At 45.5% G+C, this 15,678-nt stretch overlaps 6 protein-coding genes across 6 annotated transcripts; 2 read left to right on the plus strand and 4 right to left on the minus strand.

The window, feature by feature from the left end:
- Positions 1-619: 619 nt before the first annotated feature.
- GL218_03452 (Exosome complex component MTR3) lies at positions 620-1,547 on the minus strand (the record flags this gene model as incomplete). The annotated part of the gene is made up of 2 exons (XM_033580014.1): positions 620-1,371; positions 1,430-1,547. The coding sequence occupies 2 exons, from the start codon at positions 1,545-1,547 to the stop codon at positions 620-622; spliced, it is 870 nt and encodes a 289-aa protein (XP_033436475.1).
- A 1,554-nt stretch (positions 1,548-3,101) lies between these two features.
- GL218_03453 (uncharacterized protein) lies at positions 3,102-4,204 on the minus strand (the record flags this gene model as incomplete). Its single annotated transcript, XM_033580015.1, has 4 exons — positions 3,102-3,243; positions 3,297-3,352; positions 3,419-3,728; positions 3,900-4,204. 4 exons carry the CDS (start codon positions 4,202-4,204, stop codon positions 3,102-3,104), a joined length of 813 nt encoding a protein of 270 aa, XP_033436476.1.
- Positions 4,205-7,135: 2,931 nt separating this feature from the next.
- Positions 7,136-8,844, plus strand: GL218_03454 (Oxalate decarboxylase OxdC; the record flags this gene model as incomplete). Its single annotated transcript, XM_033580016.1, has 4 exons — positions 7,136-7,203; positions 7,256-7,792; positions 7,863-8,157; positions 8,248-8,844. The coding sequence occupies 4 exons, from the start codon at positions 7,136-7,138 to the stop codon at positions 8,842-8,844; spliced, it is 1,497 nt and encodes a 498-aa protein (XP_033436808.1).
- A 744-nt stretch (positions 8,845-9,588) lies between these two features.
- On the minus strand, positions 9,589-10,111 carry GL218_03455 (uncharacterized protein; the record flags this gene model as incomplete). The annotated part of the gene is made up of 2 exons (XM_033580017.1): positions 9,589-9,985; positions 10,041-10,111. 2 exons carry the CDS (start codon positions 10,109-10,111, stop codon positions 9,589-9,591), a joined length of 468 nt encoding a protein of 155 aa, XP_033436809.1.
- A 629-nt stretch (positions 10,112-10,740) lies between these two features.
- On the minus strand, positions 10,741-12,623 carry GL218_03456 (uncharacterized protein; the record flags this gene model as incomplete). The annotated part of the gene is made up of 2 exons (XM_033580018.1): positions 10,741-12,340; positions 12,397-12,623. The coding sequence occupies 2 exons, from the start codon at positions 12,621-12,623 to the stop codon at positions 10,741-10,743; spliced, it is 1,827 nt and encodes a 608-aa protein (XP_033436169.1).
- A 647-nt stretch (positions 12,624-13,270) lies between these two features.
- Positions 13,271-15,002, plus strand: GL218_03457 (Ribose-phosphate pyrophosphokinase 1; the record flags this gene model as incomplete). The annotated part of the gene is made up of 3 exons (XM_033580019.1): positions 13,271-13,381; positions 13,496-13,643; positions 13,741-15,002. 3 exons carry the CDS (start codon positions 13,271-13,273, stop codon positions 15,000-15,002), a joined length of 1,521 nt encoding a protein of 506 aa, XP_033436807.1.
- Positions 15,003-15,678: the final 676 nt, after the last annotated feature.

Genomic DNA, 15,678 nt, shown 5'->3' on the forward strand with positions numbered 1-15,678 from the left:
TAGTTCCAGAAGTGCTAAAAATAGATTCTGGTCAGCTTATGTACCTAGGTAGCTATACATCTATTGAAGTCGATGCATACCTAGGTACCTAGGTATTAATTGATAGCTTACATGTAGGTACCTAGGCATTTAAAGGTGCTTCTTGTATTTATTATAAGTATTGGTTCATGAATAGCTCTATTTCGCACACCACTGCGCCTATATTTTAGGCTCGGTATACCTAAAACACTAGCGCGTAGGCAAGAGATGTTTAAGACCTTAGCAGCTCAGTTGTTCACACCAACGTCCATACGATCCACTTCCTTTACGGATTCGTAATCACCACGAGTAACGGTTACTTTTGCTAACATCTTTAGCTTCTGCCGTCTGCCATTATGGCATATCCTTTCCTTCCAAGAGGTCCTATTAAGTTTCCACACTATTAACAGCATGTAACAGACGCTATAGGAATTCACGTGGGTGAGGATGGCTTCTTCTTGGGAAGTTATACTCCCAGCTCAATATTTCATCATCACCTAACCAGCCCAGTATGGGGGTTTCTGTCATATCCCTGAAGTCACCTCTCAATCTAGATCCCATCCGCCGGTTGGTAGATGTTCTACATCATGGGTAGTTGAGCTTAAGAGACCTTTTTTCCTTGATCAACCGTCTCATTTAAAGCCTGGATGAGGACGCGGTTCGCATTGCGGCATGCTACAAGGCTTCTCTCGACCATTTTGTTGTAGAGCATAGCGTCCGCAGCGGGCAGTTGACCCTTGAACCAGACGTTGGTTACTTCATCCCTTGTCGGTAAGTATGCGACACAACACGCTGCAAATATCTTGTGATATGAGGCAACATCTGGATCAAGGACGATACTTGGCTGGCTCTTCTCGTCCTGAGCTGCTAAAGCCGCAACGCCTCCTGCAACAGTATCCACGCAGTCAATGCCAGCGTCCGCAATAGCCGCAGAGGCGACGGTTATACAACCACTTAAGACATTCATCATATCCCAACCTTCGTCTCTGTCGTAATCGGGAGAGTCACGATTCTGGTCTCCTTCAATTATGGTAACGATGATGTCGACACCACTTTTAGGCCAACGATCCGCGATAATTGCGCCTCGTAATGCTGTTTCTAGATGGACTCCGAGATCCCTCTCACTTGAGTCGCGTAGGTAACCTCGTCTTTGTCTTGTCGCGAAAGGTGCATATTTGACGTGCGTCGAAAGGATGATATGAGGAGAGAAAGGCGCTGATCGCGGAAGTGCTCGAGGTCCATGGACAGTGCAGGTAAGCTTCAAGCTCGTGCCTGAAGGACGGATTACAAATGGGTCTTCAATTTCTAGATATGCAGATCCTGAAGCAGAAGGAGTGACTCCTGTTTTCAGAACTTATACGCAATTCAAATTAGACAGCTAATACACACACGGACATACAGGGCGACTTACAGATCTTTCGAACGGCATTGTCCCCGGGACGCTTTGCTACTCTTTTCCCTTGAGGCGTATCGTAGACAGGAGGGGTCGTTTGGCCTACTGGACCATTAATTCGTCTTCGGTCAGCCATGATGGGAAAGTTATAACGCTCCTAAATGTTTTGTTGTTAAGAAGCTCCAAATGTCGCACTTCAATGAGCTTGCAGAAAGCTTAGTAGCACTGAAAATTCCATGCAACCTTGAGCGCAAAACTGCCCCACCATATCCACTAACCCCATGAATCCCTGCACTGTGCACCTGCTTGAAGCACTGACCAATCGGTTATTAATTTTCCGTTATCCGAAGATTTTCTTGAACTCGACCTCAAAACCGAAATTTCTTTCTTCCCACACTCTTAAAAAATGCAAGCAAGAACCTGATGCTCAACCACCCAACGCATGTGTCTACAAGCACAATCAGCCATGAGCGTTATGGATTTACGACTTGAACTTGAGAAGCAGTCCTAAAGAGATTTCGCATTTTACTAGGCGATGGTATTCAAAACGAGTTTACCCGGTAAATCTAAGTCTACCGTCGCTAATGGCTGGAATCTCGAACCCGACCTTCGCAAATATTTGGTAAGTTTCTTTTACTTTCCTTTTCGACCCCTAGACAGACTTTTCTTTCTTAGTAGGTCATTCTGCTACTGATGAACCCAATTCCACTGTTCTCCGCGATCACCTGAGCAACTGAACAAACATGCACTACCATCTGAAGCATAATCAGCCATTGAAATTGTCATTATCAGCTTTGGTTCTTTGACTAATTGTCGTCTTAGGAAAAATAGTAAACAACGGCTTAAATTCTAACAGAAATCGCGACCAGTAATATACAGTTAAGGTAAGCAGGTTCTGAAATTTTATTTTGACGTTATTCTTGTCCATGATGAAAAAAATTTTATCAGTTCTGCTTCTGAAGCGCTGTGATGATACCCATATACCAAAAAATTTATTCTGATTGAATACCCTTCTACCTTCTTCTTGAGTCTTGAAAATAGCACAAGCTAACAGAGAAGTAGTTTATAGTAAAGCCGTATCCTAGACCTGACCTCCGATATAGCTAGCCTACAATCATACTGTGTGTTAAATGTAAGTTACGATAGACTTCCTTACGTGGCGCGTTCTGTCATGATGAAAACTGTTTATCCATTCAACTATCTCACATCGAGTCGAGCCTCCCTCCCGCACCATAGCCTATTCTTCTGGATATGCGAGGATTGGTTGTGGAGTTGTCCATTGGCAACCCGGCTTTCTGCTAGGGTTTGTCGGATGTCATGATTGCTTCCGTGCTTTTGACTTCTGTGTTTCGTCTTGAGGCATAGATTTCGAAGGCCGATTCGAGTGAATGAGTAAACCGGTTGTCTGAACTCATTTACACGCAAGCTACCATGTAGTTTAGAATATCGTGCATAGTCCCGGCTGACTTTTCTCAGCAATAGATGCATATTGAACACGGTTAAGCCCATAGTTGCTTAGTCGAGCTATGGGTGAAGTATATCTCGTAGAGTTCCTGTCTTTTAGACCATAAGGTAAGGCATATGATCTGGGCTCAAATATGTTATTATGGCATGTTTGCCCTTGGCCCTATCTTACTCTCTTCACGTAAATTTCAATAGATGAAATATAAGTCTTGAATTATCTAAATTTCTATGATTTCTTGTGAATTACAAAAGGGCTGGCTTGGTGGTTAGGGAAGATAAGGGTGTCTGCTACTATGACATTTTCTCTCCTGCCAGCAGCGAATACGATAACCTCGGCAATATCATCAGGTGTTAGAGCTTCACCTCCACTGGTTGGAATATTAGTATATGTGAGATCACTCAATCGAATGTAGTTACTTACGCATAGACAGCATCAGCCTTGCTCTTGTCGCCATAGAATCGAACTAGAGAGAATTCCTAGGAGATCATTATATCAGCGCCGGAATAGCTGCATATGCTACTAGATAGGAATGTTTAACATACCGTCTCGACTTGACCGGGATCGATCTCAATTACGCGGACGCGCGAGGCAACAAGCTCCTTGCGTAAGGAATCGGTGAAGCTGCGGACGGCAGCCTTAGTCGCGCAGTAAATGCCGCCGCCCGGGTAGGGTTCGCGGCCGGCGATGCTACCAACATTGATAATATCTCCGTGGCCACCGTCGGGCCGCTTAAGGAAGATGGGTAATACAGCTTGGGTCAGGTTGATTAGGCCCGTGACGTTAGTCGCGAACATGATGTTAATGTCCTCCTCGGCAATCTCAGGGGCGCGTGCTACGCCTTTAACAAGGCCGCTGGTTTTAGGACGGTTAGTTAATGAGCGCAAAGTTGCTTCCATACCAATATATCAAATACTGAAGACATATCCACGTTCATCTCCCATTCTATTCTTATACCTGGCTTAAATATAACCCTAGTCTTACTCCGTAGGTGTCCCTCGTTCAAAAATGAAAGCAGGTACTTACGCATTATTCACTAATACATCGATATTGCGGAACTCCTCCGGCAGGCCGGCGACAAAGCCGCGGACCTCATCGGCGTTGCTTACATCGAGCTTGACAGGCAAGACGCGGACACCAGAGCCGACCTCCTTTGCGATATCGTCGGCGAGCTGACGCAAATTCTCAATGCGACGCGCCGTGACGACGAGCTTTAGATCCTTAGGCGATGTCCGCGCAAATTCTAGCGCAGTACTACGTCCAATACCAGACGACGCACCAGTAATCACGATGGTCTTGCCCTCGAGGCGCTTTGCTACAGCTGAGGACATGGCGCTTCTCTTGACGAGGCTTATGCGATGGTTATAGAGGGGTTGTAAGAGAGATGCTCTTGGAGAAGACGAGAGTGTGAAGCGTCCTAAGTGCCGAAGCGTAGAGAAACCTGTTCGCAGGGTGGGCATAAGGTAGTCTCAAGTAGAAACTTTAAGGGGGATAGAAAAAGGTGCGAGCTTTATGAAGTGGACAAGCTATAAGAGAATACTACAGTGTAAGTGCGGTAAGATGCCGAATAGCAGCGATGATGTGCTCAACCCCACCATAGCTAGTTTCTACTGCCCCGCCGTTACAACTTCCGTATCGGAACCCCTCGGTTGAGCTAACGCCGTCCTTTATGTCAGTTGGTAAGCTTCAGAATTTGACATTACAGAACTTGAGCGTATTTCTATATTACCTATATAGTATTACTCTTAAATAGCAGCAATTCAACGCTCGTTGATCGGCAATAAAAAAGCGCACTCTATCTGTCGAAATTTCTAAAGCATAATAAGCGTGAAGGAAAAAATATTTCTAAAATGATCCGTGTAGAAATATGCATTCAAATTTAAATTTTACCACATGCTATAAAAAATTAAGGAATAATGCAAAAAAGTTAATTTATGCTTGAAAGGCCCCGCCGAGGATTGAACTCAGGTCTCAGGAAATTTGTACGAATCAAAATCCTGCGTGCTAACCACTACACTACGCGGCCGATGAAAACTTGTTTCTAAAGCGCAATTATGTACTAAGCAAGAGGCCTTACGTAATGTAATGTAGAGCTTCTTCCCAGTTCAAATAGCTCCACTAACGCCTTAAAAAAATAATCAAGTAGCCGAGTTGTTTACTCTCTCCTCCAAGAGGCCTTGATTTTTTTACGTACTGATAGAATAATCAATATATTTCTACGATTCTCCCTACCTACGCTTAGAATATTCTAGCCCTTGTCTATGGGTTCTTGGTTATCATTTTGTAAACCATTGTCATTATATACGACCAACTTATATGAGTGTATTTTTAGTAGCTGGGTACCTAATGATCTAGCAAATCCTCATGTACCATTGCTATCTACTTGGGCAATTCATGTATGAAATATAGAAGAGGAGACGTGTTCTTCTTTCTTGAGAGGTAGGCTCGTAAAACTTGATCAGCGATGAAGTAGATTACAAGGTGCTAGTTACTGGGTAAAAGATAGCAGGGCTAAAGAAAAGACCCAACTATGAAGAAACTGACATTTAAATTGGTACACAGATGTAACCGTATATACAGTAAAAAGGGAATTAGAGAACACATCAATACGCCATAATTACGAAAGCTATACACGATGATGACGACACGGCCAAGATACGCAGCTTGTGCTGGTATCGAGAGACGAGCAACAGCATATAAAAGGACTTCCCGCTGGTACCTTGAGATACTCGATATCTTGAATAATTCCTACTAGATATTTAATCTAACTGTATTATTATATAACTATTATAGTTGCGAACATTTATTAAGCTCTAAGCAGACCGGTGACCTTCGACGTTGGCGTCTCGGAGTGGCTTACGCCTAGGGCCCGGCTTGGCGGTGTGCGAGCGAAGTTCTTGGCCAACATGTACGACGTTATTGTTAAAAACCTCCGGCTTGGCGGCAAGGCGTAGTTTAGGGAGAAGTTCGGCGCGCTCGGCGAGCAGGTGCATATCTGTTATCCACGGCACGGGTTACGAGCTACGGATCTTTAGTAGGTTGTGAAGTTCTTTGAGGAATAAGTTTGGTGGTTTAATACCTAATCTTACCAAGTTGATAGATCAATCTTAATTAATCTTATAACAAGATATATTTTGTTAGTTATATCTCTTTAACCTATAACTTTTATCTTCGGCTTACCTCCGAGACTTCAAGCCTTTTCACCGTCTTTCTTTGCTATTAATGTCTGTCACGAGGCAATTATTTCCAAATTATCCTAGGACTAGGTAGGCCATATCTGTTTGAAATGGGTTCTTATTGAATGATGAACGAACGGTTATGATGTCAGTGTAGAGAATAGGTATATTTCGCAGTTATATTTCAGTCAGCATAGGCTCTTACTACTGACCGACTTGAGCTGAGTGGGTAAGGCTTTCACAGCGATGCAACCTAACATACTACAATCATATTTCGCGAATCACAATTTCAACTAGAAAAAATTCCGAGATTCCGAGTTAGCGCATGAATGGATGGATGTAGGTATGTCAGACAAATCCAAATATGATATCTGAGCGCTCATTTTCTGCCGTATTTCCGTATCACTCCTATATATTCAGATTGCGGATTAGTAAATGAATTGGCCTAGTTCAATCCGGCAATCCTTTTCCGGGAAGTCCTACGATACAATACAATGTAGTTGACTACTTTCGGCGTCGCTCGGAATCGCTAGGATTGAGGCTGCAGACTAGAAATCTTAACAAGGTATTCTGCAGCGGATCAGATTCGGCATCTTCCAGTGGCAGGGTAAAGGCCTCACCGGCTGACCCATTGCATTTGTGACCGATGGGGTCTTTAGGGAGAAGGGACCGAGCCACCACCACGCGCGCGTCGTTGACGACGCTGAACACTATGCTTCTAGAGCGGAAATAACTATACTCAGGGGTATAGTACCCTAGGTAATCTGCTCTCTTGTCACAATTAGTAGACGGCGGGTCTAGACTATGCGGTGTCATACCTCCGAGCTTTTGGTGTTTTTACCAGGCAAGGCTGCAGTAGGGGTGTCGGGCGATGCCCATGATGATGAGGTTGATTATGTGTCCACCGATAAAAGTTAGCAATAGCTATCAAGGGGAATCGAGTATAAAAGTCGTAGAGATTTCCCTTCTCCTAAACAATTTGCGAATTACCATCCACAGACGACAAGGAATCCTAGGCCACCACAAACTTTCTGTTTATCTCTCTGTCGTATCAACTTTTCCTGGCAAGATATATAATTTCTCAAGATGAAGTATTCAAAGACACTTGCAAGTGCTGGACTATTTCATCTGGCCCTTGGCCTTCCAAGGCCTCAGTAAGTAGTATCTGAAATGTCTTATAGAGGACAGCACTGATATCTATTATAGGATGACATACGAGGAAAATCAAGGGGATGTTGGTGGTGTCAACCCGCCTATTCCAACCTACAGCGGTGCACCCGTAGGAAACCTCCGCGGTTCAACGAACCTTCAAGGAGGCATTGCATCGCGTCCACCTGTCGACGGGGGCGACTCGGCCGTTGTGAAGGATCCGCAGCTCGTGGGTGGCCAGGAGGCTGATGCTAAACTTGGTCTCTACCTGGACTTCAACAGCGCCGACTACCCTAATGGTCCACAACCCATTCGCGGTGGTCTGGGAGAAACTGACCCCGGGCCGCGCACGTACGAGTATGAGAAACTAAATCCCGATACTTACGCACCACCTTCGACGGATAAAGGCACTGTACCCCAAGCTATGTGGCCTCTTGGTCTAAGTCATAACTTATTCGGCTCGGGCGAGGAGTCCGGTTGGGCTCGGCAGCAGAACCAAGACGTACTGCCCGTGGCTACTCAGATGGCGGGCGTCGATATGCGTCTTGCACCAAATGCGTATCGAGAACTGCATTGGCATACTTCCGGTGAATGGTATGGAGCCTTCTAGTTGTCTATTAACTCTTTCTTAAGACTTGAAGCTGACATTTTGACCTATAACTAGGGCCCTGGTCTTGAAAGGTTCGGTTCGCGTAGCCGCCATCGATACTGATGGAGCCTCTTTCGTCGACGACGTCACAGCTGGAGACGTGTGGTTCTTCCCGCAGGGTGTTCCTCACAGTTTACAGGCCTTACACGAGGGTGCCGAGTTCTTGTTGGTCTTTGACAGCGGTACCTTCTCCGAGACAGACACCTTCCTTGCTACCGAGATGCTCATGCGCACACCCGTATCTGTCTGGGCAAAGGACCTTCAAACCGACGTCAGCTCGTTCGACAATATCCCCGACGCAGAGAAATATGTGAGTTACCCATTTCCCTAGAACTGGAATGGTTATAATCACCATTAAAAGGTTCATCGCAGAGGAATCTCAGCTAACCAAGGACGATAGATCTTCAATGGCACCCCTGCTCCGGCCAACATCTCAGAGCAGAATATAACGTCTTCAGCTGGCGCTCTCTGGGGCCCTTCAGGATACACTTACCACTGGTCGCAACAAGAATTCCACAACACCACCGGCGGATCCGTCAAGATCTTAGACCCAATAACCTTCCCCGTAGCGGACATGTTCTCCGCCGCGCTCGTAGTCCTCGAGCCCGGCGCAATGCGCGAGGTACACTGGCACACCGAGAGCGACGAATGGTCGTACTTCCTCCAAGGCTCCGCCCGCATTACCATCTACGAAGCGCCCGCCGCCTCTGCGACCTTCGACTTCACCGCCGGCGACGTCGGCTATATCCAGAAGTCGGCCGGGCACTACGTCGAGAACACGGGCACGGAAGACGTCATCTTCCTAGAGGTGTTGCAAGCTAAGAAATTTTCCGACATCAGCGCTGCCCAGTGGCTCGCGTTGACGCCGCGCCAGGTTATCAAGGACACGCTTAACCTGTCGGATGCGGTGCTGGATGCTATACCTAAAGAGAAGACTCTCATCAAGTCTGGGAATCCTAACATGACTGCTATTGCGGGTGGCGGCCAGAACTTTTAGGGTGTCAAGAAGAACGCCATTTGATATGCAGATGTAAACTTTTGGGAAAGGGGGTGCGTGGTCTGGTGAAGGTATTTAATAGTTGAACGTTGAGAAGGATGGCTGATCACTAGTCGATCATATAGACGTTGGAATTCCTATATTTTATGTTAATATGTAAGCGTGATCTTCTTTAATAAAATACAACTTATCTAAGAGGTACCCTACCAAGATATAGGGTGATACATAGCACTGCTACTTTGCACGATCGGGGCTAAATATATTCACAAGTATACAATCAACAGCTGACCAGTACCTGAAAAGTCAAGCAGCAGAAACCCAGGCAACGATATAACCACCTAAGGTACATTTGTTGAGGTACCTGCCCGCGAAGTAAAAGATATATATCTAAATTACAAACAATCCATCAACCGACGCCCCTCGCTTGGGTGACTTGAGGTTAGAGAAAACCCCACTGTGGTGTCTTATGCTGGACCGTTCTTCCAAATAAGAACGTGACTTGACAGCAGATGCCTAACGATGCCGGTTTTTCGTAGGTCTTGGATTCGAATCCTCTGCCCCTATCCGAGGGGATTCGAATCTGGGACTGAGCTTTTTTTGAATTTGCTTTTTTTTGCCTCTATTTTTCTTTTCTCTTTTTACTTTTTGTTGCACCCCCCTCCCCCTTTTCCATATCCATTCCATCCTAATTTACCCCCTTATTCATTCAGATTCGTTCGCCCACCAAGGAAATCTGCTCAAACACTAACCCTGAATCTTGCCAAACAACCCAGCCAAAGTCGCAAACTTAATAGAGAGGCTGCTGATAGGATACGTAGCAAGGTTCCAGACATCAGCTCCCCAATTACTCGTGTCGAAGATGGCGGCCCATCCGCGAGGGTCATTTTCAGCAATTGTCGAAAAAAGACCAGCCCAGTGCGTAAGGTCAGCAATTATCAAGATCCCGATGTGTAGCTGCAACAGGCGCTTATTAGGCGGCGATGCAATGAGAATGATTAGACCGTATAGCATCATATTAAGAAGGTAGCCCGTGGCCATCGATGGCATAATTAGAGATGGGATAGGGAGGCCATTTTGTGCATTAGATGAAAGCTCAAATATGGGATGACGCGAGGCATAATTTGAAAACATGCCATATGTTCTATACATGTTAACTATGGGTGTTTTACGAAATATGAAAGAACCAGGAGACGTACATCGCAACTGGTTCTAGATAGAGGAAAAATATGCGGGGGATAGTCGGAAGAAGGGACGCAGTTGTTGCCATTGTATTATAGGTTTTCGGGTACTTAAAAATATACTAGGCAAAATATATCGTTGGAGATATGTGTAATATGTTGCTTGAACTTATCTGTTCTCGGTGATAGAATGTCTTGAATACAGGCAAGAAAATACTACAGATGAGATCGAAAACAGGTAGAGAGAACTTCAGCGGTCAAACAGAAGTTCTTATAGACCTACCTTAGAAGATATCCCGAGAAACCGTGGGCAGCATTAACCACGACAAGAGTGGGGATATATGCAGCTTATGTCGACACCGTCGCGTTGCGGTATGGGGTCTTCACCGAGCCCCGCCTCACGGTCCAGTCGCGTATTCAGGTGACTCATTAGAGCCGAATAAAGGTGGTATTCGAAAGGACCTCGGGGATCTTGGCAGCCCGAGGCGACTCATGCTCACTGACAACGTAATGATCCTTCGCGTATAATACTGCCAATGAAAGGCATTCGTTGATGCTATGGATCTTCTTAGATATAAACTAACCCTCGAGCTATATCACCGATATCTTCTTTTCGTAAGGCCAATCTGTTTTCTCAATATCCTACCTGGTCCTCTCTTGTCATAGCACACTACTTTATAATAGGTACCGATAGAAGATTTGCTGGCTCGTCTTCCTATTAGTCTTCGCTCTCTTGGCTGAGGATGGCATAAGGGTTGATAGAGGGTGATGTTTTGATATCTCTTTGGCGTCCTTTGCGCGGTAATAACTCTGGATCTTGCCTCTGTCTTTTTTTCGACACTGTAGAATCCTCCGAAGGCTCTGCTATTTCGATACTTGGGATTCCGAGCATGTCTGTGATGACTCGGAGTCCCTCTGCGTTACCAAACTTAGACAGTAGATCAGACATGTGTTCAATAGTAGGCCATTCTCCAACAAGAGGAAGTAGTGTGAGACGGTCGTGTAATTGACGCGCTGGCGCTGGGAGATCTTGACTCATAAAGACAACGACATCTAAGATCTGTTTAGTTATTCTCAGCGAGTACAAGCAGGCTTGGACTTGGGCTGTGAAATGTATCAAGTCCCACGAGTATTCCTCCAGAAATTTAAACCCGCTCATTATCTTGCTGACAAGTTCAGCTGTGAGAGAGGAACGTTGCTCTGACGTGGACCATTCAATATCCTGGTATACCGCAAACGCCAACCACTGCAATGAAGATGGCAAGGCCTCTGCTAGTTTATCTAAGACTGTTAGAAGTTGAGTACAATTGTCGACCGTCTCTTCAAGGCTAGGAATCTCAATTTGCCGCCCAGTTAATGACGTCGATGGATCTAAGGTACGATACTCGATAATTTTACTATATCGTTGACGTGTTAAGCTCTGAAGAATACTGTACCCTATTTGGCGAGTGTTTGTGCTACTTGTCCATGCGCTTCTCTTATCATGGTTTTCAACCATGATTGGAAGGAAAATGGAAAGCGTTTCTGGACCTCGCAATGTCTTCTCATCTAATTCCGTAGATTTTTCTTCAGTCGACTCTAAAAGTAAAATTTGAATGACGACTTCCGATATTCTTGGGTCTAGGCCGGAGAGCATAGCAAGTACTGGATGATGGATTGGTATATATTCCTTTCCTTCAAGCTCGTCCACAAAAGCCTGATACTCCGGGGAATGTAGCGTGTCTTCATGGCTGTCCCGAACTTTCTGTACGGCTGCGTCGAAGCTCATCCAGCCCTTTTGCTTTTCAAAGGCAACGCGAGGCAGACCGCCAAGATTTGTCAGGCCTAGCCGGTCATTGATATTATGAAGTGATATCTTCATTGCTACCATACCGGCTTCCTTCGAGGTAGGATCGACTGGAACGACATCCCAAAAGAATGATACACACCCATTAAGCCCAAGGTCTTGTATGAGTAAGTCGGAGTCGTTTGTCAGCAAAGTGCCACCATTCTCGCGAATATCTTGTGCACAGAATATATCAGCTTCTCCAGGGACGACTACGACCAAAGGACCCCAGTCTTTGGTAGCCTTTAAAGCCTCGAGAACCGCCGGGACCATAAAAGGAGGTTTTGGTAATGAATCAGACGAAGATCGAGGGAATTGCAGTGTTAAGGTTGTACTGGCTCTTACATCTTTAAATGCGTTTTCTGGTGTCGTAGGTGACCCAAATGGCTGAGAAGACACCAATGCTTTCATACGCTGCGATTGGTTTAAGAGCCGCTCTCGTCTCACTTCCCACTTGCTTGGGGGCAAGTATCCATCAAAATATATCTTCCTTCTATTCATAAAATGTCAGTCATTGAGGTATCTAGTTAAACCTCAAAATTGACTTACATATTTATATTATGGCTCTTCAACTCGTCAAGCCAGCCTATTACCATACGGCTAAGGAGGGAATATGGGGGATGGCAGACAAATCCGCTTGTAGATGGCCGTTGACGGCAAACTGCCTCAGAGATGCGGTGAACGAGAGCTGGCCCGTCAATAACGACGGTATCACCACTTAATGGTGAGAAGACTCCATATCGTTGTATGGCTTGGGTGAACCCACGAATACCCATCGCGATGCGATAAGCCTTGAGCTGATTCTTCAAGGTAAAGTATTTTCACTAATATCCAGAATCATCTATAGTGTATCACTTCATTTTGATATATACGTCGTTGTCGATCAACCCTAAACCTGTTTATTAAATTAGGATAAAAAGCGTGATCGAAGACGGGCCACTGCAGAAAGCTTCACTGAAGAAGGTTGGTGGAGATAATGAACCTGAGTTATTGTATATCGGTACCTAAGTCTCTAGTTAATCCAAAAAATTCTTTAAACCAATTAGAGCTTAATAAAAGTCAATTGGGCACAGGTATTTGATATCCGCGTTCCAATAAGATTTTAGCCTAGCACCTGATATTTACGGCGCCTCCCGAGGAAGGAGCGAATCATAAAACGATAAAATGTAGATGTAACAACGGTCACAGTTCGGATGAGGGTAATAACTACCTCTTAGTATTGGAAGTGCCTGCCTTAGAAGTACTCTGATGTCAAAATGCCTTGGTTACCGTGCATGCAGCCAATATGTACCTAGTGAAGGCCCCGGTCAAATTAGGTCTATGCTCTTTTTTACTTCTTATCGGATCCCACCTACGACCCACATAAAACCATCTTTCTTCATTCCTCCACCAAAACTTTTCTTCCCTTTTCACCATCCACAGAATGCGAGGAACATTAGTATTCTCGGGCACGTCGTGCCCAGCTCTCACCGGCAAAATATGTGAGAACCTGGGCATGGCTCCGGCTGAGGCCGACCTATCTCAATTTTCAAATGTGTGTTATCCTTCCCCAATGCCTCGAAGTCCAACGGGCTAGGAAAAAGAAAATAGGGTTGGGCAACGTTGTAACGGTAGAGCTGCCCACTGACCTTTCCATCACAACCTGTAGGGCGAAACAAGCGTCCGAATTCTGACCAGTGTCCGAGACAAGGATGTCTTCGTTGTGCAATCCGGAAGCCCTACAATTAATGACACTATCATGGAATTACTCATCATGATCTCCGCCTGTAAGGGTGGCTCTGCGAACAAGATCACTGGTGAGTTTCTCAAAGCTGCAGCGAGGAAAATATCCCCGGGTCACATTATAGACATGAATAGGGATTATTCTACTTGCTAACTACATGGCCTTCTCAGCTGTTCTCCCGTACTTCCCGTACAGTCGCCAGTCCAAGAAGAAATCACACCGGGGAGCTATCACCGCTCGTATGCTAGCAAATTTGCTTCACGTAGCTGGTGTCAAGCATGTTATCACCGTCGATCTACACGCCTCTCAGATGCAAGGATTCTTCAAGTGTCCTGTTGACAACCTACATGCCGAGCCCCTTATTGCACGCTGGATTCGATTGAATATTCCTAATTGGAAGGAAGCTGTCGTCGTATCCAAGAATGCTGGTGGCACGAAGAGGGTAACCTCGTTAGCCGATGCGTTGAAACTCAACTTCGGATTAGTTACTACGGACCGCAAACGCGCCCCTAATATGTCCGCAAGTATGATTATGAACCGGCTTGATGGATGGGACAACCCCCCTGGCTATATCAATGGCGTCCAGCGTTCAAGAGCTATTTCGGAAGATAGGGACTCAGATGGTAACGGCTCAGCAAGGTCATCGCGAGTTACTGGCGAATCTCAAGGTTCTCCTAAACGTGTAACTGCGCCTCCGCTGCGGACTAATAGTTTAACGCGGTCGCCTTATACACGTGCATACACGCCTTCTCAAACGTCTCCTATTGAGGAGTTGAAAGATGAAGAGGAGAACGTGGATGAGGTCCAGGTCTATAACGACCAACGTGCCCCAGAAGTGACTCATGGAAGATTAGTCCAGGGTCATGTTGTACCAGACGATTTTGAATCGTCCCCTCAGTCAGATGGCAGTGCAGATGGGAGCCAATCTTATCAAGGCGGCGATGATGACCCTATGACTATGTCTCATGCTTCTTCTTTCTTTGCGCCTGAACCGCATGCACTCGGCGGCTCGGGTGACGTTGGAGCATCATCTGACGAGGAGGAAGAGAAACTCCGAGATCCCAAGATCGAGCATATGATCACACTGGTCGGCAACGTTAAGGACCGCCCAGTCCTGATTGTGGATGACATGATTGACAAAGCCGGTTCGTGGATTGCTGCGGCTGAGACAGTTGTTAAGCGGGGCAAAGCAAAGAAGGTATATTGCATGGCTACTCATGGAGTATTTGGAGCAGACTGTCTCGAGCAGCTGCAAGCTTGCGACTGTATCGATCAAATCATCGTAACTAACAGTTTTCCAATATCGGACCGGAGAGCTAAAAACTCAAGTAAGTTGGTCATTCTTGACCTTTCCTTTCTGTTGTCCGAAGCTATTCGAAGAAATCACTACGGCGAATCTATCTCGCCTCTGTTCCAGCATATGGCCGATTAGATAACCTGGAATGTTACGATTGTTATGAATTAGACTGCTATATACTCGCAGTAGTGTACTATTCATAAAAAGGTTGATAGGTGAGGCTGCGGGTTATTCGGTATGGCGTCTGGTTGGAGGCGAAATAAGGTTCTATTACGGCTTTTAGGAATCACGGCTAGCGTTATGCGATTAAATCAGATACCACATTAAGATTGTCACGACAGGTATGTTGTTCGATGGAGTCTCGCGTGCGCCAATACTATGCTCTCTGAATTGTTTCCCCTTTGCACAATCCCCAGCGGTGCTATCCTCGGATAGCCAGGGCTTAACGTCCCTCTAGGACAAGCCTCTGAACGGAACGTTGGTAGATCAAGCTGTCCTTTTTGGGACTTCACGATTCTAGAAGGCCGGTCACTCAGATATTTTTTATCACGTCCGTTTCGATGGATAGTGGGTGTTTGGCAAGAGAAATTTTCGGACATGTCAGAATATTTTATCTAGGTTAGACTAGGCCAAGTTAGGTGTATTGCTAAGTATACTCAATCTAATAGCTATCATGCAATATATTACGATTGTTCAATATGTCCTGGTTTGTCATACCTGGTGGTTATCATGACCTTTGGACAGGTTGACGAGGTTAAAGCATGGTGAAGTTAGTGCCCACTTACTTTCGTTAGTCTAAGGAATAATAAAA

The sequence above is a fragment of the Daldinia childiae genome (genome assembly GCF_008694065.1).
Source record: "Daldinia childiae strain JS-1345 chromosome Unknown Scaffold3, whole genome shotgun sequence".
In the NCBI taxonomy this organism is placed as follows: domain Eukaryota; kingdom Fungi; phylum Ascomycota; class Sordariomycetes; order Xylariales; family Hypoxylaceae; genus Daldinia; species Daldinia childiae.